Genomic DNA, 22824 nt, shown 5'->3' with positions numbered 1-22824 from the left:
GTGGGTGTGATTTGTGCTATGTTAATGGAGTAGGTCACTTGAGGATACTGTCACCTTATTTGTGCACATGCTCCAGAGACCCTCATTTGTGGCCTTGGTCATTATCTCCACTCTGTGGCATTTCTACCTCTTTCTGATTGGTCAGTCCATGGGGACCCCTTGACACACCATCTGTTCTTTCTTGGAAGCCCCCCTTCTGGTCAAGTTGTTCCTCCTTGTAGACAAAGCACCTCCTATCATCTGTCACATGTAATAGCAGACTCCCAATGTGTCAGGCACATTCTGAAGAGCATGCCTGAGCCAACGTGACTCGTGGATGGAGCGGAATAGGGGTTCCGGAACATCCTTCTAGAAGTCACTGGGAAGGAAAGCCCACAAAAGTATCATGCTGGAATGAGTCTTTCAATCACAACAGAAAATATGTTTATTTACCTAACTCCAATTTTTAAAAACATCATCACTAATGCCTGCATTTCCTCTGTCTTACCCAGAGCTATCAGAAAACAACGAGTAAATGATCCGAAACGTAAGCCACTTGGATGCAACATTTCTAAAATACAAGGTTACTGACAATTAAATGTCCTCTGAGGAATTGTATGAGCCTTTTTGGAGGAGCGAAGGAGGAGCTACGTATGTCAGAGGAATGAGAGGTGACTTCTAAAGTCACCGAGCCCCTTCAAGATCATTCTAAATAGATGGTTGTCTCCTACAGTTTAATAAACTAGTAATTCCAAACATTGTTCTTACATCCTTCATTCCATGGTCAAGTCTACAACTGCAGAACAGTCAACAAGTGTGCCCAGCAGTAAATAGCCACAAACACGGAAGTCTGTCCTCCCCTGTCCTCAGACGCATGGGACATACCATCACACCATGCCATTCAGTCTCTTCCGTAACCACCATTCACCTTCGTCAATTTCTTCACCGGGACACACACACACTAACTGGAATGGAAATCCTATGGGAGTGGAGACTTCGTTTTTTGGTTCAACATTGTATTTCAAGTGCCAAGAATAGTCGCTGACACTATAATAAAATACTGAATCAATCACCACTACTTAGCTGAGCACTCAATTCCTACCACGTTTAGGGCAAAAATAATGACACTAAACACCTTAATATGTTCTCTTGACATCCCCAAATTCCCCTATTCTTACATATTTCAAGACTAAAGTCCACATGGCAGGAACTACCAGCCTAATTTTGAGCCGCACATCTGACCCAATACATCATATAATACACACTATGTAATTTTTCTTTGATCCCTCTGGGCAAAGTAATTGAGTCAACATATTTTAATCAGCAGCCTCGTTTGTAATCTGTTGTGTTTTTATTTTCTGTCCGGACACTGGAAGGATCTCTTTGTCCCCAATGTTCTAAAATTTTATGATGCTGTGTCTTGGCGATCTCTTGTACTCATCTTGAACAGGGAAAAACAGAACGAAAAAGAGTACCGGTATCACGCAGGGTGTGAGCAAGACACACTTAGTTTTAAAATGAGCCTTTTAGAACCATTTGTCTCTTGAAAATACTGTGCATATAGAACATTCATCGCCCTAAAAATTAACACAAGAGAAAGTGCACATTGTATTCAATCAATAGCAAAGACGACAAGTTAAAAATCCAAGTGCTATATCAATGACAGACAATGCATCTGACTCCCAAATGAAGAAAAAAGTCATTTGGTTTTGCAGTTTAAGATTTTTATGTTTTCTTAATGAGTTGTGGCAGAGACTAACTGTCCCCAAAAGCCTTTCTCTTCCCTTCCCTGTTTTAGTAAAAGTAGCTTCCCCACCCTGTGGAATGTTAGCTACAGAGCAGCCCTAGGGCTAGGCTAGTCCATTTCCAGTCTCCTTTGTAACCAGGTACCGCCAGGTTTTGAAACCCCAGGTGACCGAGTTCTGCCAAGGGCAGGTGAGCTGCTGGCCGCAGACTCTTTCTTCCTCTCTCTTACTGGGGACACAAAGGAGAACCCAGCTTGTACCGTGCAGATACGGAAGTCGCAGGGAAGAGCAATGAACGTCTAAATTAATGTGAGCCACAGTATTTTAAGACCTTTTTGGAGCAGCACTTGTATCCAAATATATAAACCATGCAATCAAAGCCCTCAAATCAGCTGAAAGCGAAAAACCCTCAGGAAAGGGAAATTGTGAGAAAGAGAAATACAAAAAGGATCCAGGAAGAAAGGAGAAAGGGAACCATTAAATTTAGAAGGAAAAAAAAACCTCAAAAATAACCAACTCTCTTTGTTTTTACAAACAACTCAAAAATCTTCATAATATTTGAACACAGAATTCATATGTGGGTAGAGTAGATAAAACTCCTTTAAATGCTAAACGGTTTCTTTTATTAGTAGAAAGATGAGTCAAATTGGGAAACCAGGCAGGCAGGCATCTCAAAAATTCAAATTTGATCTAAACATACTGTATTTAAATGTTAAAGGACCACTGCCCCACTCTGTTAATAGCATTTTTAATAGACTTTTCTTTGCTGGTTGGTTATTAATGTTAACATCCTCCCTTCAGAATGCTTCAAAGAAATCCACCCAAGGACACATAAATATATACATATTACTGGAAAAAAAACAAAAAACAAAACATTAACAGTAGTTATCTAAAGATATCATGGGGGATCTAAAATTAATTTTGATGGGCCAACAAATTGCGCATTAGATTGCTTTCTTCATTTCACAAACAAATCTGATTAAGTATTACTCCAAATAACACTAAACAAGGCATATAAACCATCTCTTGATCTCTACAGGACAAGGAAACATTGAAACAAGACAGGATGTTTTGGATACATTTTATTTTCTTTGGAGATCTTCAAAGAGGTTCTGTTTGTTTATGTTTAGGGGCAAGTTAGCGTGGACTGGGGGAGTTGTTTCGTTTTAGGATGGTCTCAAAAGACATGTGTCACATGCTTTTTCTAAGAAATAAGCTGAACAGAAGCTAATGCCTTGATATAACTATCTAGTGTGAAAAAGTTAATTACAGATCATTTTAATGGCCATAACTTGTTCCTATAATCCATAAAGGGCTGTTGGGGTCTCTTATAACCATTGTGTATATGTCATTAAGGGCTTTTTAAAAAAGTTTACATTGTTTCATCAACTCTACTTAACAGCTCTGTGAGTTCATAAGAAGTAATAGGAAAAATAATTGTGAAAAACCTTAAAATCACATCTCTCTTCAATTCTTCACTACTTCCTCTGATTAAATCTCTTTAGAAACACAGGTTAGCTACTGCACATTCTTGCTGCATACGCTACAAATATTTTAAAAGACAAACAGCGAGGCGTCTTTCTGTGTCATCATTCTACACTCAAAGCTGCTGGATGTAACCAGATGTGTGCTAATCTCTGGACAGCAGGCAGGTTTTTAAAAAGTGCTTAACATTCATGCTTACTGAGGGAAAGGCAACTGCGCTGACGCAAAGGCTGCCTGCCCGGGCCTGACCGAGAGCTCTTTGGCACATTTGAGTTCTCGTGAATGGCAGGGAAGTAGACACGGTCACTTCTGCAGCCTCTGGACCTCAGGGTGTGTAAGTGCTTAGAAGCGGTAAGTAAGTACCACGTCTTCTCATCACCGTGGTCAGGATGAGACACCCTCGAAGGAGACAGCAGCGTGAGACCAAAAGAGCCCGGGACACTGAGATCCTGCAGTCGGTCCACTTCTCCGACTCTCAGTGTTCCCTCGGACTCTGACGTCTCACAAACCTGCAGTATGAACCTCCCTACTCATCTGTAACTCCCCCACGGGGAAGTCGCATCTCCAAGAGGCCAGAAGGCGACATCACCACCTCACAGGTGTCTCCCGATGTTAACTAAGCCACTCAGACGCAGGGCTGGGCATCCCTCTGCAGGCTGGCTTCACCCAGGTGTTCAGCTCAGGGCCCCAGGAGTACCACACGCCCCCTACCCCCACCTCATGCCCCCCATGGTGGCGAGGTCCGGTCATGCTTTCATCCTTCCTAGTAAGTCTCCCAGCCTCATTCCCAACCCTGTTCTAGGTTCTAGACTTTTTCCAAAGGTGGCCTCCTGCTGATGGCATCATGTGTGCTCTGGCGGGTCCCCATCCCCAGGCCTGGAGCAGGTGACTTGGATTCTCCATCTGGACACACCGTCCACTTGATGGGGCCTTTAACACTTCACCTTAGAAAATCAGAAAATCGATGGCAACAGATACCTGACCTATCACAGAGCTTTCCCTCAACGCCAGCCCCACCCAGCCACCCTTCCACGCCGGCCTCATCTATCCCTGTGACAGCTCCGGGCACCTGTCCCCCACCACATCTTAGCACCGCTCTGGTTGCTCACCTGCCAAACGCCCTCCCACGTGGCTGTGAGTTGACCAGCACAGCGCACTGCATCTTGAAATACTAGTATCTTTCATAACCTGTACACCTGGTCAGCTCGTCCAGGCTCGCTGTGTTGGCTGTGGGGCCCTCCCATGTTTAAGGAGCCAAAATAAAGGCTGTTTTATACTTTAAGTCTGGGTGTCATAGAAGAGTTGTACGGTAGCTATAATAATAATACACATCAACTCATAGAAGGGCAGCCCTTAACAATCTTCCTTTCCTCCACACTGTATGCCGCTGTCACCACCTACTTGGTAGATATAAAATAAATTTAGAACTTTTTTGAGGACTAAGTCACGTAAATCAATTATTCTTCTTTACTGTGCAAGAGCTGACACTTCCCTCTGCAGTAAGTGCATGCCCTCCAGACCTGTGCGCTGGGCTACTGGCACCTGCAGTAAACGCCATCCGACTGCTCTTTCGTGGATCTCTCTTCCCGGATCCTCTGTCTCCTCCCTGGCCATCCGGCTGTGCGCTATCACTTATTTGTGATACTGGGATGTGTGACTAACAGCTGTCCTCCCTTGCTTCTAACCTGCTGCTTCCAGTATTCCAAACCAAACACGGTTACTGCTGCTGGTGAGTGCAGTGGGATGAGAAAAAGCTCTCCGATAAATAACACGCACACACCGGTACTAATGAGTTTTGTGTGTTGTTGTTTTTGCACAGAGGCTTTGTTCTTTATACACTTTGCAACTAATGCGCAAAGCACTACAAGAAATCAAAAGGTGAAATAAAATACCAGCCTGAACCAGAAGAATGAAGGATTGGAAAAAACCGCATTACTGATCACCGCCTACGTTCTTAGCACCACTCTGAGGAGTTTATACAAATCCCATTTCATGCACAAAACAATCCCGTGGGGCAGTTCTCATTATCCCAATTCCACAAGGGAACCCCGGAGGTCACAAAAGTTAGAAATGAAATACCGAGTCCCAGTTTGCACATTTAATTAAGTGGTAGCATTAGGCCCGAAATATGTGTCTCTGGTGACAGAATGTTCACAGGGCCTTACTTTCATAATCAAATGGGTAAGATCATGCATCCATAAACAATTATAACATGAAGCAAAAATGACAATTTCAAAGGTGGTGTGACCAAAATTCTCCGAGCCCACAGAGGGGAAGAGAAGCAACTGTTTGTCCGTACCCTGCACAGGAGATGCAGAGAGGGAGAGGCCCCAGGGCCTTGGAGCTGTGTCTCTAGGATCCCCTTTCAGGGGGAGGCACTTGCTCACTCACACCCCCTTTGTCACGGCCTCTCTGCAAGGACCATTAGAGCCTCTTACATTAAATTTTTTTAAAAAGTTAAAATGTGGTGATGAAGGTCCCTTCGCACTTGACAGGTTACAGACAGCACTTGTATCTTCCATCACCTTGAGAGCAAAGTCAGGTATCTGTCAATTTAAGGATGAGAATGTAATGCCCAGAGATGAAGTGACTTTTGTCCAAGGTTCCACTCGATGACAGGCAGAGCTGAGCCACTAGCCCGGGCAGCATGACTCATACCAATACTCCCCCACCCTGCACACTGGCCGGAAGAGAACCCTTAATGTACAGAACCCGGGTCTAGAGCCGCCCACATTTTATTTCAACACCAGCAGAGAGCAGTGTACAGGGACTGTTCCACATAGCCACTGGCAGATGCCCACAGAGTCAGCACTCCGGGTTCCAGGGTCAGGTCAGCCCCTTCGCTCTTGTAAATTTGCATGACAGGTGAACAGCTCTCTAAAGCCATTTAGCATAACTACAGCCTATCTTAAAAACTCAAAAGAAAAGAGGTGCTGTCTCAGAAAAGTTCCTACCCAGACAAGAGGAGTGACAATCCCCACCTTCCAGAGATCAGAGTGACAAATCAGCTTCCAATGCCTCTCTGTCAAGACACAGAGACGGTCAACAGCAAAGCAGAAATGACCAACAAATGAGTAAGCACACTAGGACTCACCATAAACAACGTTCACCGCCAAGAACGGGTTCCTCATCTGAGTACATGCCGCTGGCCAAAGTTGAGTGTGTTACAAATGTGCTTCAATACAAAATGCATAATCATAACCATACCGTATATTCCCACCAAAACAAAAAACCACTGGACACACAGTACAATCTCAATATCCATCGACTGACATAAAAACGTTTCCATTTCTATGGCAACAGTAATATGGTAGTACAGTGGACCAAAACAGTAGCTGGTCGCCACAAGAGAATTTTTATCCATCAACCCAAGATCTTTCCACCAGCTCTCGTTTTCCTATTAGCAAAGAACTCAGAGAAAGACTTGCAGATATATTTCCAAAGGAATCCAACAATGGAAATAGAAACTCAGCTCAATTATGATAAATCCTTCCAAAGCCCTGAGAATATCTAAACACATAAATTATAAAAAAAAAAAACAACAACAACACCTTAATGGGTGAACAAGAAGGGCCGTGGTTGAGTACCACTTGTGAAAACTGGTTCTTAGACCTTCTTGTTCAAACACTCCCCCGTACAAGAATTTTGAAAAACTCATGTCTCCCCGCCATGCAATTCCAATTTGGCATTCAAAAATTTTTCATTCATTTAAACAGTCACAAAGGGTGAAATTTCCTGTGTTCTGCAACCATGACATTTTGAATAAAACTGCTACTCCATCCACTCCCATAAGTACACTCAATAGAATGACCTGAGACCCTCTATCCTGCATTTCAAAACATACATGACTAAGTGCTACTTTAACAATCAGTCCATATAGAGTTCCTTTATCTCCTTGAACTTACAGAACCATCCCACGTGCCTCAGACTCCTGTCCTAATTTTGTTTTTAATTTCTTGGACCATAAAATAAAAATTTTCTTTTGGCTTAGTTTTGTTTTGTTTTGTTGCAGAGTCTTGCTCTTGTCTCCCTGGCTAGAGTGCAGTGGCGTCTTCATAGCTCACAGCAACCTCAAACTCCTGGGCTCAAGAGATCCTCCTGCCTCAGCCTCCCGAGTAGCTGGGACTACCTGTGCTTGCCACCACGCCTGGCTAATTTTTCTATTTTAGTAGAGACAGGGTCTCACCCCTGCTCAGGCTGGTCTCGAATTCCTGGGCTCAAGCAATCCTCCCACCTCAGACTCCCAAAGTGCTGGGATTACAGGCGTGAGCCACCGTGCCCAGCCTGGCTTAGTTTTTAAAATTATCTTTAGTCCTGATCAAAATAACATAACAATGTGTGATGATTAGACATAAAAAGGTAAACTGATGCATCTTAATGCCATGGGCAGGAAGGCTGGTATGAGGTCTTGATATCTCAAGGCAAGCCACCAGAGTGACATTCTTCTCAAAATGGTAAACACAGGGACAGAGAAGGAAGAAAAGGACACCACTGGTATAGTCCCAGGCAGATCAATCTCACGGAAGAGACAGAATTTGAGGATGTAGAAACTGACTCCCTAAGTCCACCCATGCCCAAGTCACCCTTCGAAAGGCTTCAAGTTCACAGGGGCTCCACTTGAAAACCTAGAATGGGCTCGCCTGTACCTTGTGCAGAGCACAAATGTAGCCCACATACCACACGTTTGAAGATTTGAAAGTTAGCAATCAATCGAGCAGGCTTTTACGTAATGTTCTATCTTCCTGCACTGGCAAATATATCTTCATAATGTCAATCAAAAAGTACATAATAAGCTATAGCTCATAGATGAGGAACTGGCACAGTGCCAAAGATGACTAAATGTAATTATGATGACATGTGTCTGGATATTCTGTTGATGGGCCAGCAATGTTTAGATGAGTAATCAAAGAAAGACTTAGCTAATTCATAAATGATTTTGTCTTTATCTACTTTGCCTTCATTTCAGCAAAACCATTAACTACCTAGTTAAAAATCAAGACTTTCACAAAATTCATGTTCTAGTCAAGGAAGTCACCTAATGGATTAAAATATTTAATCCATTATAATTACTTCATCTACATCGTTTTAATATGTTTTATCTAAAAATGTACATTAGAGAAAATGCAAAGTTCAAAACGTTTAGTCATTTTGTTTCCAAAAAGCTATTTTCCTTCTAAACATCCTCCTATTCCAAATGGTCTACTATTCTAATATTCTAAATTAGCTACTAACATTAAAGGGTAAAATACAAATTAAAATTAGTGGACATCAAAAATTTTAATCTAAAATGTAAGTAAAATTAAACATTTTAATCTGTTTTTCATAATTTCATCTCTTTAAATGTTTGTAAAATAGAATTATCCACAATTCTACCACTCAATGTCCAGCCTGCTGCCAATGTGAAAAATCAACATCAAGCTTCATCCAGGTTATGTCTATGGCTATATATACATGCGTGAGAATGGTATGAATTTGAACTGTAAAATACTTTTGTTTTGACTTTGCAAAACAAAATTAAATTTTATTTAATATTGTAAAATATTCCCTAGCCAATGTATACAACAGCTGCAAATTCTGTACTAATTATTAAGCACCTCTGGAATCAAAACACGCTCAGCACTACTGCAAAGTGATTTTTTTTTTTTTTTTTTTGAGACAGAGTCTCGCTCTGTTACCTGGGCTAGAGTCAGTGCTGTGGCATCATCCCAGCTCACAGCAACCTCAAACTCCTGGGCTTAAGCGATCCTACTGCCTCAGCCTCCCGAGTAGCTGGGACTACAGGCATGCGCCACCATGCCCGGCTAATTTTTTTTCTATATGTATTTTTAGTTGGCCAGATAATTTGTTTCTATTTTTAGTAGAGACGGGGTCTCGCTCTTGCTCAGGCTGGTCTCGAACGCCTGACTTTGAGTGATCCGCCCGCCTCGGCCTCCCAGAGTGCTAGGATTACAGGTGTGAGCCACCACGCCCGGCCGTGATATTTCATTACGTAAAAAAATCTATCATATTTGTGCTCTCTGAGACAACTGATTTGCCCATCAATTTATCTGGCACTCTGACAATGACAGTGCCACAACCCACAAAATTCACAGCACTCAGATATAGCCGCCTTTGTCCCGAGGGCTTAAGAGATACAAAGAATCATGTCCCTTAAGCCACAAGGGAGGATGTTTGCTATGAACTGAACACACCTGGCCCAGCGCTGAGCCCAGGCACCAGGGGAGAGGCGGCTGTTCTCCAATACACGTGTCTGTCCATGCGTGTGATACACCAAGCTCTGTAAAAGGCAGGGCCCGGGCTGGAGGCCCCTCTCACGCGAGTGGCAGTGTAGTGCCCACATCAAAGACCACTTGCATGTTGCTTATTTCTCAGAGCTGAGGACAGGCCATACCACAGTTAAGACGCACCCCCTGGAAGAAGCCCAAGCTGACCCACGACGAAGGCACATCATCGACAGCCCTTTTAATCACACGTCACAGAACCCTGCATAGGGAACTACATCCACATCAGCAAATCCCATGTAAGCCATCCCAGTGGGCACACAGATGAGCGGCCAGGGGCTGTGGACACGAACACTGAACTCAGGGAGGGCTTGTCACTTCTCAGGTAGGGAAGGACTCAAGCACAACCCTGGAATGTCAGCATGGCCCTGGAATGTGACTCAGCAGGGCCTAGAACAGGGACACAGTCGTAGGGTAGAGGAATGATCCTGGAAGATCAGGAAGGCCCTGGAATGCCAGCATGCCCTGGAGTGGAGGCATGGCCCCGAAATGAATCTCAATGGAACACGGCAGGGCCCTGGGACACCTGCCTGGCCCTGGGGCATCTACTAGGCCCTGGAACATCAAGCCATGACACGAGGCTTAAGAAGCAGCAGCAGGAGACTCAGGCCTGCTCAGGAAGCCAGAGCAGGAAGGGCAGCGGGAGAAGCTCCCAGCCCAGCAGACTCATGGGCAGCTGGTGCAGAGTGGACGTGGACACGGAGCTGCAGAGGGGACACAGAGAAGGTCAGCAAGGTAGGGCCAGGCTGGAGCAGCCACACGTCCCAGAGGCCGGGGGCACCCGTCTGTTCAGAGGTGGCATGGGGCTTCCCTTGCAGGCTGCACGTGAGGACCGTTCAGGATATTCACGGGCAGTTAAGGAAATGAAAGAGTTAAGGAGGAGGAAAAGATGTAGACAAGAGGCCTCGGAAACACACAGCGCGGACTCCCCCTCAAATTCCACACGGAACCAAACACATGCTTGACTTAAATTACATATGCTGCGGACTGAGAGGCAGAAGAAATAAATTCATTTCTGACTAGCACAAAAAAGGAAAACCTTCTAGTCACCGCTTTGTGCTCACAGTTTTCACGGAGTGCAGAAAACCCAAATAGCATCTGATACGATTTACATAACTTTACATAATCTCATGATTACCATCCGGCAAAGAGGTTCCAGACCGCGGTTCTCCCGTCTATTGGCCACCAAAAAAGACACCGTGGAAACTATTCCGGACAGTAACCTTCTCAAAATCACAACAAGCTGATTCTGCAACTTTTCTCGGTGATATTTTTCTGATATTTGAAGTCTGACAGCTCTAAAATCTTATTGATATAATTTAATCAATAAGTATTTGCTGACCCCCTGCTATTTTCAAAGCATTGATTTCAGAACTGGGAAGAATCACCCTTAGCTTAAAATCTATAAAGAGCTGCCCGACCAGGGCATAGTGACATTTCCTTCAACTGCAAAATAAGAATATTATCATCCACCTTACAGGCTGTCCTGAGGACAGGATTAAATGCAGTTACCTGGTACCACAGGAGGCACAAAATAAAAATATTTTGGGGATGCAGAAACTGTTTTTAATTGCAGAGTTATGACACAAACGTGATAAAATTCATGGTTCATTTATTCATCATGCAAGACAACAATAAAGGGAGTTCATGGTGTATAGCAAGTGTCCCAAAACAAACACAAACACCAAACAGGTACTTCTAGGAGAACGGACCACTCATTTTCTACTCATAAACGGAGTTATTCACCATTACCTCTGTAAAGGTTTTTGATTTATATGAAGATCCTTGAAGCTGCCTTCACTTTTTTGGTCTTTGTTCTGTTTTTCCTTTCATGGGCTTAAAAAAAAAAAAACATAGTTTCCTGGTCTTCTGTTCATAGAGCCTGTTATTGCAGAGCCCTTTCATAAACTTCCTTCATTGCTCTTCTTTGAATTCTTATATTCAGAGCGTTTTTGAGCTGACAGAAACCTTGGCGATGACCGGTCTGGTCCCACTTGGGCTGTGGTGAGAGGGGCCCCTAAGCCCAGAAGGGTTAGATGGAACCCTACGGTCACACGCTCCAGAGGGGACAAGGACAAGACGAGACAAGGACGTCTATAACCCTCCAGACAGGTAAGAAGATCCAGACAGCAAATGAATGGTCCACCTGAAGAGGTGTCTGATCCAGGTGAAGGCTGCCATGTGGAACACAGATCCAACTGTCCCCGTCTTCTCATTTTTCAAAAGGTGCCCATAATCCAAATTTTCAAAAGACATGACTTGCAAATGGTAGGTACTAAAATGACTTCAAATTCCTATTTAGATCAAAACATGCAAACACACATATGCACACTCACTCGCCCTTCTCCGAGCCAAGCCCACATGGGCTACACCAGGGTGAATGTCTATACAGGCTCTCCACCTGATCAGACAGAATTCAAAACCAGGTGAATTGGTTTGAAAGGACCATTGAGTGCCTCCAGAGAAAGGGTGACTTTGTTTCCTACCTGAAGATTCCTTCTTTCACGTACCATTATCAAAAACGGTTTTGACAACGGGATACTAACTCACTTTTTTTAATGCATAACCATGACTTTTGGCTTATTTACTACCATACCTGTCAAATATTAATACATGCTACCTTTTCTTATTCCAATGTATTTTGTTCTCTGTACATCAAGCTATCTAGTATTTAATGAGTCTCTCTCTGCTTCCAACTCTGAGCACCCAGTTAGGATTAATCTTGCTCTTTGAGTTTTTAGCATACACACTGAATTTTCTAATAAACAAATGCAATTCCAGTTATAATTTAAGACCACCAAAGAAAACAATGTGATTATTTAAGCTTCCCTAGTGCTACTAAAATATCATTTACATATTAAATATAAATTTTAAACATTGATAGTCTCATAAAACACAATCAAATTCTACTTCTCAGGGTCCACAGTTAAACAATGTTTACGGCCCGACAAGTCCTCCTGTCTGACCACTGCACAGTCCTGTGGCCCACCCACCCGCCAGCATCTTTTCCTCTCCCGTCAACCCCAGTAAAAACAGCGATTCCCCAAAACAGTCCTAAGAATCCAGGCTTTGAAACTTGGCAGCATCTACCCACCTAACAGAAGGCCATCTTCACACTTTCTCCTAACACTTCATGAATAAACATTCCTTTATTCAAATAAGTTATATATTAACTAACTCCACTAATTTTGATTTAACTGTGAATGGTAAATTGAGTCATTCTGGCAAGACTGCAGAGTTTGCAATTCAAATGACAGAGATTTTAATAACGGGGAAAATAAAAATTAGCGGCAGGAGTCCTAAGGCACCGTAATTCCAACATTTTTATTGCAACAGTGGAAAGCGCTCATAAATACTCCTCCATTTATAAGCCGCGGGGTTTTATTTGGATGCGCATCACCGCACATATTTACCTGCAACCACATGGGAGCATCCTTGCAGGAACTCAATAGGCACCGGCTCAAACTCCAAAGCTCCCCGGCCCCAGACATTAAGAGGTAATGTCGCTACTTCTCAATAAATAACAATGAAACAGTCACCGGATTAAATGATTTCCGTACATTATCACCATAAACAATAATTATTTGGCAGCTGCCCTTTGCGAGCTTTGCATGTGCTTATGAATAAATCAGGCCTTATTGATTTACCAAGCCAAAACGTTTCACATTTTGCTCCGCTAATAAGAGCCATAATCCTCTGCGGCACTTAGTGGTGCTTTCATGTAGTATGTTCCTTAATACTTTTAATATGAAAGATTAGTGCCGATTAGCTCTGGAGCAGGAACGCCGCTGTCTGAACGGCCAACTGGCCGCTGAATCCAGGTCTCTCTGAACACGTCCTTATTGATGGAGTTCTCTGACTGCTGGTGGGACTCATGTCCTAATGACATCTCCTGGAGCTCCTCCTTCCTTGTAACATTTCACAGAATGAGGACAGCCCACATTAATCCACAGCTTAAATTAATTGTAAATCACAAGGCAGGAAAATACAGAACCATAAACAGTTCTATGTGCATTGTAAAGCTATTGTCTGAAATAATGAAATCGCTTGTTTTCAATGCAGTAACTTCAGAAGAGAGGAGACCGCTTTGGACAATCCCAAAACATCCTGAAAGATCTGGAGCTCCGAGAGCTAAGTCTGACAAGGGGAGGCATCCTTCTCCTCCTACCAGGAAACAATGGGCAGAATTCCCAAACACTCCCCGGCTGCCATCCACAGCCCAGACTCGACTCGGTCAAGGACTGAACACTCCTGGTTCTCTGGGTTCCGGCTGGGAATAGCCGTCTAACCTTCTTCATGGAGGGAAATCTCACCCAGGCACTCACGATAACTTCCTAACCTAGTGAATGTGGCCCCTAATCCATCATCCCCAACAGTAATTCAGACACTTCACTTCTGTGTTAGGACAGATTCCTGGGCTAGACTTCTACCGACTGTAATTCCAAGCGTTAAGTAGGACGACTAGCATCTTTCTTCCTTCACAGGGAGCACAAACCAAGGCATTTCACACTGGAAATCTCTTTGGTAATTATGCACTGCAATCCTCTCCTTCCAAAGATGGATCGCTGAAGTCGGACCCTCCCACGGACTTGTGCTAACAGCACAGGCAGGATAAGAACCCAGACCTCTGGCTCCAACCTCAGGCCCCTCCCTTTACACTTCTCTGCCTCCCGGGATCAGTAAGGAAATCTCTCTCCCACCACGGAACCTCCCAGACAGAAACATCATGCACCGTGGATTGCTGTAACTCCTGCTAATATTCCACGATGCCTTTCAAGTTGAACTGCAACGAAGATCGACCAGGCCTAGCTGCAGAATTTACAATGATATTAGCTCTCTAAGACAGAAAACAACACGAACAAGAATCCTTGCTCAAAAAATAGATCCTACTATTCCCTCTGGAACAACTGCTGCCTCTGGTTACAAAGCAATAATTATTCCGTCCTACAGCAATCAATAAAACCTCTTGCCCCATGAACCTGCTATTTCCTGACTTTGTTCTCTGCACTAAAGATTTCCAAGTTATATTGATTTACCTACTAAATTTTTTTTAAGTTTCTTAAAAAAAAAAATCACTGAAGAAATCCTCAAATTAGCATAACTTGTGACTGCTGGAACAGACGTTCAATCTTTCAGTCACATTCACGGTTTCCCTATTTGCAGGGTTTTCCCGTTTTTCACTCTGAACTTGTCATTGTAAGTACGGGGCTGTGTCTCGTCTAATAGCAGAGTCGGTGAGGTACAAATGGGACGGTGTTTCTGAAGCTGTGATGGCTGCACATTTCCAAGTGAGAAGGAAGAACTGATTCCTACACTCTGCCCTCTCTCAAGCAACAGCATGGATTTTCACCAATGAATCCATTAGCTCTCAGATTGTTAAGACTCAGTACCCCAGAACTTCTCTCTAAAACTATTCACTAGGGAAGCTATTAAGAAGTGAAACCACCTTGCGTCCTCTCCAAGGGCATTTAGTGACTCTCGTGACAAACCTTAAGAGGGAGTCGTGACGGTGATGATGAAAACATCAGCCCAACTCTCCCGCCCCCGCCCCTTGGGCTTCCCCTCTGGACTCCTCCCAATGGACACGCATGTGTCTGTCCCCTCCTGAGCGTGTGGGGGTGTGTCTGAATGGCGTCTGTGTGCAGAGTGGGAGAAGGTCTCTAATGCTCCAACCAGAACTGGTATTTTCCCAATATTCTATCAGTATAATTTACCCATCGAGGCTGATTTATGACAAATCAGAAATCACAGGAAGATTAAATAATCAAATGTGACATCACATCTTCTCACCCCAGTGGTGGTTTTAATTCAAAGGCAGATTTAAAAATGTCACTTAGGACCCATGTGGGCTGGGGCTGGGGCTAAGTGATGCAGGCATTCCCAAAAGCATTACAGGGCACTGTTTAGCCCAAAACGTGCCTCCTTCCCCTCTGATCTGCTTATGCACAACTGGAATGAGAACTAAAAGTAGAGCCTGATTCATTAACCATCATTCTCCAGTGCTCACCTGCAAAGTGCCCTTCAGCAGAGGGGTCAGACACGAGGCTCCACTTGCAGATGGAAGACACAGGTCTAACCCAAACACAAGGGAAACAGGTTAAGGAGAGCGCCGGCAGCTCCTGCCCTGCTACCAGCAGCGATTCTTTTCCTTACCACTTCGGACTACTACGTAAGCAGTGAGGGCATCACTCAGCTAGGGACCCAGTGAATCTTCGCTGCGAAGTTCTCAAGCATAGGCAGTAAGTGCTGGCACTGGGTTCCCGGGGCACTGAGCTCACATGAAGGGCTTTACTGTCCAGGTGGGTAGAATGTACTGTTTAAAGAACCACACGTTTGGAAGTACGAGTGCGTCTAAACGTCCACCAGCTGATGCATGGAGAAACAAGATGTGGTTGATCCGTGCGATGGACTATTACTCAGTCTTGAAAAGGAAGGAAACTCTGACACATGCCACCACAGGGGTGAGACTTAAGGATACCACGCTCAGTAAAATAAGCCAAACACAGAAGGCCACATACGGCAGAATTCCATGCATGTCAAAAGCCCAGAATAGGAACATCTACAGAAGCAGAAAGTCAATTAGTGATGGCCAGTGGTTGTGGGGGACGGGGAGATTGGGGAGTGACTTTGGGGCCAATCCAAAAATGTTCTGCAATTAGATGGTGACAACAGTTGCATGACCTTGTGAACATACTAAAAATCAATGAACTATACACCTTAACATGATGAATTTTATGGTATGTGACTTATATCTCAAAAGGAAAAGCACAACTGCAACCGTGATGGGCACAAAGTGCTCAGGCGTCCATGTGGCACAGAGAGGGTTTGACCTCACACGTGAGCACAGACAGCATCAGTGTCGACCTCGGTGCAGAGGAAGAGAGAGCTGCTGGAAGCTGGAGGAGGAGGAGAGAGAAGGGAGGAGGAAGGTTCCTGGCACAGGAGAGAGCAGGTGCAAAGACCCAAAGCGGGAAGGAACGAAAGCAGACCTGTTTTCTCCTTCTTCTGAGACAATCCAGGGTCAAGATGTCAGCTAAGGCCAAGGCAACGAACTCAGTCCTGACAAATGTCACATAAATGCAACCCTGAAACTCCAGCCATGGTTTACGGCCCCCTCCTTAGCAGGTGATCAATTATGCACAACAAAGGGTAATAAAAAACCACCGACCATTCCCACCAACCAGAAAAACAATGTATTATAACCTAAGAAGAAGATGCTAAAACTCAGATACTCTGAAATCTCAGGTCACTGCTACTATCACGGACAAAACAAACCTCAGGATTTTACCTCCAAAAGTCTACACATCACTTCAAAATAAAAACAGGCTGCTAAGAAGACATGGCACATGCTTGACAGGTAGCACCGATAGCCTGCAAGTTATCTTTGCTGCCATTATCACATAATGAAACATAGAGCACAGGGTGTTGAGACTCAAATACTTGGCTGAACTCTGGTTTTCTCACTTACGGGTTTGGAGGCATTTCTTTAATGCATTTATTATAATATGCAACCCACTCTTCCCTGCAGGGTCTCCCGACCTCAGTACTATGTCCGGTTGAGCCCACAATTCGTAGCTACTAGGCTGTCCTGTGTATTATGGGGGGTCTAGCAGCATAGCATCCCTGGCCTATTCCGACTAAATGTCAGTAGCAAGCCCCTCCCCACCCTTCCCCAACCAAAAATGCTTCCAGACATTGCCAGATCTCCCCTGAACTGCCCCCTTCCAGAGTCCCAGCTTTGTGGCAACTAAATGGATCTTATCTATGAGCTTTTGACCATTCCCTCGAGAGCGACATCATTTGTCTTCATCTGTCAGGTTTTCTAATGCTTCACACCCTGACAGCCTCCCCACGACACGACAGACCAAGACTTATTAGAGAAGCCTGCTGAAGATGCTGTCTAGTTCTGTTTGAAATGTCGACTCACTAGAGCAGAAAAAAACACAAGATAATCAACCGCCAAAGAGAAAACAAGACCTCGATTCCTGGTATTATCCCATCAGCCTTCCTTTCCTACCCTCCGACAGCAATTAGAGGATGAGGCTCAAACACTTTCATTTCCCAAAGGCACAGTTGGCTCAACCGCCAGAGCCGGCTCTGACATCTGAAAACTCATCCTCTCCCTGCTCACCCTGGTACCCTCCAGCTAACAAGGCCCAAGAGACGATGTTCAAAGAGCTGTAAGATCTTCGTGCTAAATCCCTTAGGGTGCTCTGCAAGGTTCCCTCTGCCCCCCTACAGCAACCACAGGCATCGAGAAGGACAATCGCTTGCAAATCAAAGCCTTCGAAACAGGGGCTCACCGTCCGGCGGCATTAACACCTTGTTGTTCTGCGTGCACCACCCCACGGGGTGCAAATCCGCTATGACCACGTCGCACCAGAAGTCGGCCCTGCGGTCCTCCCCGTAGCCGCAGTAGCGCAGCAGCAGCAGCTGCCCGCACGTGGTGATGATGGTGGCCACCCAGTACGTGTCCGGGTTGCTCTTGTTCGCCACCTCCAACTTCATCCCTGGCTGGAAGTTGCTTTGAATGCTGATTTCGACCTTCAGGAGTCAGAAACACAGAAAAGCTGCTATTAGCCACATGCATCCAGGAGATTACAAGAACTACTACAAACACAGCACCTTAAACCAATACATCTGCTGCCCTAGAACAGGCATATATTCGTCTGAGTGAAATATAATGCGAGCCACAAATGTCATGCTGAATTTCCTAATAACTACATTAAGGGGGAAGGAAAAAAAAAAAGCAAGATATAATAGATAAAATTAATTTTAACAATATATTATATTTAACCCAATATATTCAAAATAGTATCCCCTCAAACACGTAATCAATATAAAAAACATCAATGAAATATCTGACATTCTTGTTTTCCCACGAAGCCTCCAAAACCTGGTGCGTATTCTAAACTTGGTGCACATCTCAATCTGGACTACACACTTTGCAAGTGCTCAAAAGATCCACGTGGTCGTGGCTACTTCATGAACAGCATAGTCCTAGAAAATGTATTTTTTTTAATTAAGGGTTATAATCTATTGCTATTTATCAGCCCTCACCCCCCAAAAAAAAGCTTTCTAGTTTTTCATATTATTCCAAAGTTGACATGTCCTGCTGTCCATAAGCAGCCGTTGCTTCAAGATGTTAGAATTATAAGTTACATTTCCCTGGGTCCAATGCTGCTTTCCCTTTAAACCTGGCACACAGGCCTGGGGACATTCTGCATCCTGTGGGACAAGCTCCAGTGCTGCCCTCCAGGACACTACACTGTGGCTTAAAGGGAGGCAAGATAATTGATCAAATCAAAGAAAGAGGGAGTGGCCCCATACAGAGAGAAACTGGTGCAGAAAGAAAGGAACAAGTTATCCTCAACTGCCCAAGGAAACCACCAAATCATCCCAGCATCTTAAGCTGTAAATGCTACAGTGGCTTTTGCAGGAACACACAGCCATGCTGTAGGCTAGGAAAGTGTTGATTCTGCTACATTTTAATATTTAGCTCTTGGTTTTACTAAACAGCCACATTCCTAACAGTCACATTGCTAATACACTAGCCGTTACGGCATGGTAAGTAGACAAAAAGAAAGGGGAAAGCCACCTGCCTTCACAAGGTCACGCAAATTTAAGTGAAATCTTAAATTCCCTTTCAAAAAAACACTGCACCTCCAAAAAGGATAAAATGTTTTATTAACATAAGGAATCAAGCCAGACGCAGTGGCTCATGCCTGTAACCCCAGCCACGCAGGAGGTGGAAGAATTGCTTGAGCTCAGGAGTTCAAGGCCAGGCTGGGCAACATAGTCAGACCCTGTCTCAGAAGAAAAAAATAAATAAAAATAAGAAATCAAAATTCTGGCTTCTTCATTCAGCCAAGGAGCCAACAGGAAGAAGAGGGTAAGAAATTGCCCCAACTTGCTTATGATATTCAGGCTAAATCTCTGCACCCTGGGTAGCCCAGTGCAAAAATGTCTCAGAGTCAAACCTCCATTTCCAACTGACACTTGGGCCGGGTGCGGTGGCGCCACCTGTAATCCTAGCACTCTGGGAGGCCGAGGTGGGCGGATCCCTTGAGCTCAGGAGTTCGAGACCAGCCTGAGCAAGAGCGAGACCCCATCTCTACTAAAAAAATAGAAAGAAATTATCTGGCCAACTAAAATATATATAGAAAAAATTAGCCAGGCATGGTGGCGCATGCCTGTAGTCCCAGCTACTAGGGAGGCTGAGGCAGTAGGATCGCTTAAGCCCAGGAGTTTGAGGTTGCTGTGAGCTAGGCTGACGCCACGGCACTCACTCTAGCCCAGGCAACAAAGTGACACTCTGTCTCAAAAAAAAAAAAAAAAAAAAAACAATACTGACACCTAAGAACTTGGATCCTGGAAATTGAGTCTTTTCCTTACCAATGACACATTACCAATATCTCACACCTACACAAAAATCTGATACAAACTGAATTTTTTTTTTTTCTAGGACTTGCCCTCTGCTGGGCATACTCTTCACATTATTTGCAAAGAAATAACTATTGATGGCATCTTTTTTTTGATTGGGTCCAAATGCTCTCAGCATATTTAATGGTTATTTCCTCTGCTATGACTCACCTGCCTACAAATGGCTATAAAACTTTTATGTGTCCTTTCAAAATAAAAATATCAATTCAAAATAACAATATATAGCCATTACACCTACAAAGAAGACATTACACATTATACCTACTTGCCTAGTTCGTTAGCTTTTTATTTATTCGGATCAATGTTACCTGTGGCTCATTTTCCCTGTAGCTATCTGTGAAAACCAAACTAATTTCCATGGTCCCTCTTTATCCCACGAAATCTGGGCAGAATGTCCCTCTTCCCATCAGTTCTCTGGCTTCTCCCTGGAGAATCCCTTCCCTCCCACCCCAGATGCGGGTCGCAGGGAAAAGCTGCTTCACGTACGTGTTTGAAGGATGTGTGGGGTGCAGCACTGGCACCTGTTTCTTCCAAATACTCTCCCCAGTTGAAGCCGATTTCCTCCAGGCTGGAACCTTCCTCTGTTGGAAAACGAAAGGAGAATATCAATGCTGGAGCGAAGGCAGGAAAGGGGCCGGCCTTCACGTGAGACCAGAAAACCCTCGCGTGCGAGAGGTTAAGCTAATTCCATGGTGAGGAGGGCACTGCCGAATTCCTCTCCGAGCTTCACGTGGCTGAGTTTAGAGACGCTGACTAAAGAAAGGACAACACCGGGGAAACTCTGCTTTGACGACCCTGACAAAATTAACAGTAACATTAAGTGCTGTCGGGTAAAGGACACGAGGCTTGTTTTAAGGCATGTCTGCTGCATGTCCCTGTGTTGGCTTGAAATGCACGACGGTGGATGCCCCACGCTGCGGGAGAACAAGGTGCCAGAAACCATCGAGCACCGAGTACCCATCCTGTGTACGGAGAACAAGCTGTCTGTCCATGACACGCCTCCCCCCTCCAGGATCCCTGACTCTCGCCTGCTGCAGAGACAGAGCTCTCAGCCGGACGCAGCAGCATACACCAACAGAACGTGTGCCCCTCTGGTCCCACGGAACAAAGAGAAAGACAATCAGATGCACACCCAGGCTCCGAAAATGCTAACCATTTGAAATTCCCACAGACCAGGCAATTCCCAAAACCTTTAAGGCTGTACATAAGATATAATTTGTATAACTGAAAAGCACCAAATAACACATTTTCAGGGATAGGTAGCATACATGTGATGTCGTGGTTTCACATGGAAAGAAATAGTAAGGTGTACACAGTATTGTAACATATTTGCAAGGCCGTCATAAGGAAGGAACCAACATACAACAGGAGCAGCTGTCCAAACAGGCAAATGAGAGCTTCAAAAATTTGGGTTCTCTTCTCCTGCAACAAGGCTCAATGGATGCTGAGGTCCAACCCGTGTAGGTTCTATAAGCAGGAGCCTACTTCACCACCCAGGCGTAAATACTGCTTTCAGGCATCCAAGTTAGTGCAGAAATAGTGTCCGTCTTGTTCAGGGGGGCAGGAGAATTAGGGACAGCTGGGTCTAAGAAGAAAGCCTTATTTTGGAGGCTTTCACTACCTTTTTTCTACTAAAAAATTTTAACTTGTAAGTAGGAAGGGTAATTCTCTCCTAATACTCTGTACCGTTTCAGAAATTGAGAGAAGAGGATAATTTTTGTACAGTCAGAAGATGCTAAAGTTATCTTGGATTTTGCTTCTAAGCCGAAGTTGCTTAGAATCCCCTCCTTCAATTTTATCCCAGTCAAGTGACTTACAATCGAACGTGCAAGAAAGAAAGAAAAAGCCATCTGAGGAGAAAACCCTCCCTCTGTAGCTCTCCCAACATTCTGTTCCATCCAGGGGCTGAAGCTCTTCAGGCAGAAATGTGCTCCCCAAAAAAGGTAACGGGGCCCATAGCCCCCAGCTAAGGACGGGTGATGCCAGGGAGTTCCGAGCTTTGAAGACACAGAGAAACACACCCACGGTGTCACCTTCTGCAAAACACCTCAGGGGGGCACCTGCTGGCTCTGCCCAAAACACCCCCCCACCCCAGACAGCACAGGGCATCGACTGCCAAATTTGCTTTCTCTTGCACCAGAGACATCAACTTAGCACCATTTATCTGCCTGTGTCCAAGCACAGTGTCACAGTGTCTGAGGATAGCGAACTTGCTGCAGAGAAAGTCCAGAATTTCTCTCTACCCTCCTTGTCTCGCCTCAGCTCAACCAGACTCCCCCCCACCCATAACCCCCTTGTGCTAGCTCGTGTGGACACTTCCAGCCCCACAAAGCCACCACCCTCCCCGGAGGGTCCTGAGAGCAGCACTGTGTTTGGGTGTCAGTTCTCTGCCACCTGCTTGCTGTGCTTTGGACGCAGCTTGTCCTGCCAAAATTCAAGCTCAATGTGGCGATGCAGGGACGCAGGGCCTGGTGGGAGGTGTCTGGGTCACAGGGGCAGGTGCCTCATAAATAGATTCATGCCCTCCAGCAGGGGTGGGGTCTGGCTCTCCAAAAAATGGACTAGTTCCCTGAGAGCAGCTGGTTAAGAGTCTAACTTGCTCATTCTCTCTCTCTTGCTTCCTCTCTCGCCATGTGATCTCTCTGCCCAAGCCCCATCCTCTCCGCCTTCCCCAGGAGTGGAAGCAGCGTGGGGCCCTCCCAGATGTGGCTGCCCCATCCTGGACTTTCCAGCCACCAGAATTGTGAGCCAAATAAGCCTGTTCTCTTTACCCAGCCTCTGGTATTCCGCCGCAGCAACACAAAGTGGACTACAACAGCGCTTTCCATGCAATTCCTTGTAAGCCTTCCAAGAACCCTGATGGATGGACACTCACAGAACCCACTGCAGGA

At 44.8% G+C, this 22824-nt stretch overlaps 1 protein-coding gene across 1 annotated transcript in view; it reads right to left on the bottom strand.

Moving 5' to 3' along the window:
• SFMBT2 (Scm like with four mbt domains 2) overlaps nt 1-22824 on the bottom strand; it is a 149863-nt gene that overhangs the window by 103376 nt on the left and 23663 nt on the right. The window contains exons 3-4 of the mRNA XM_045536215.1: nt 20420-20514; nt 17794-18034 (exon numbers count right to left, since the gene is read on the bottom strand). Of these exons, the coding sequence (XP_045392171.1) occupies nt 17794-18034; nt 20420-20514 (336 nt within the window). The remainder of the gene's footprint in view (nt 1-17793; nt 18035-20419; nt 20515-22824) is intronic.

Source organism: Lemur catta, chromosome 1 (assembly GCF_020740605.2).
Source record: "Lemur catta isolate mLemCat1 chromosome 1, mLemCat1.pri, whole genome shotgun sequence".
In the NCBI taxonomy this organism is placed as follows: domain Eukaryota; kingdom Metazoa; phylum Chordata; class Mammalia; order Primates; family Lemuridae; genus Lemur; species Lemur catta.
This window is presented reverse-complemented; position numbering and strand designations above follow the sequence as displayed.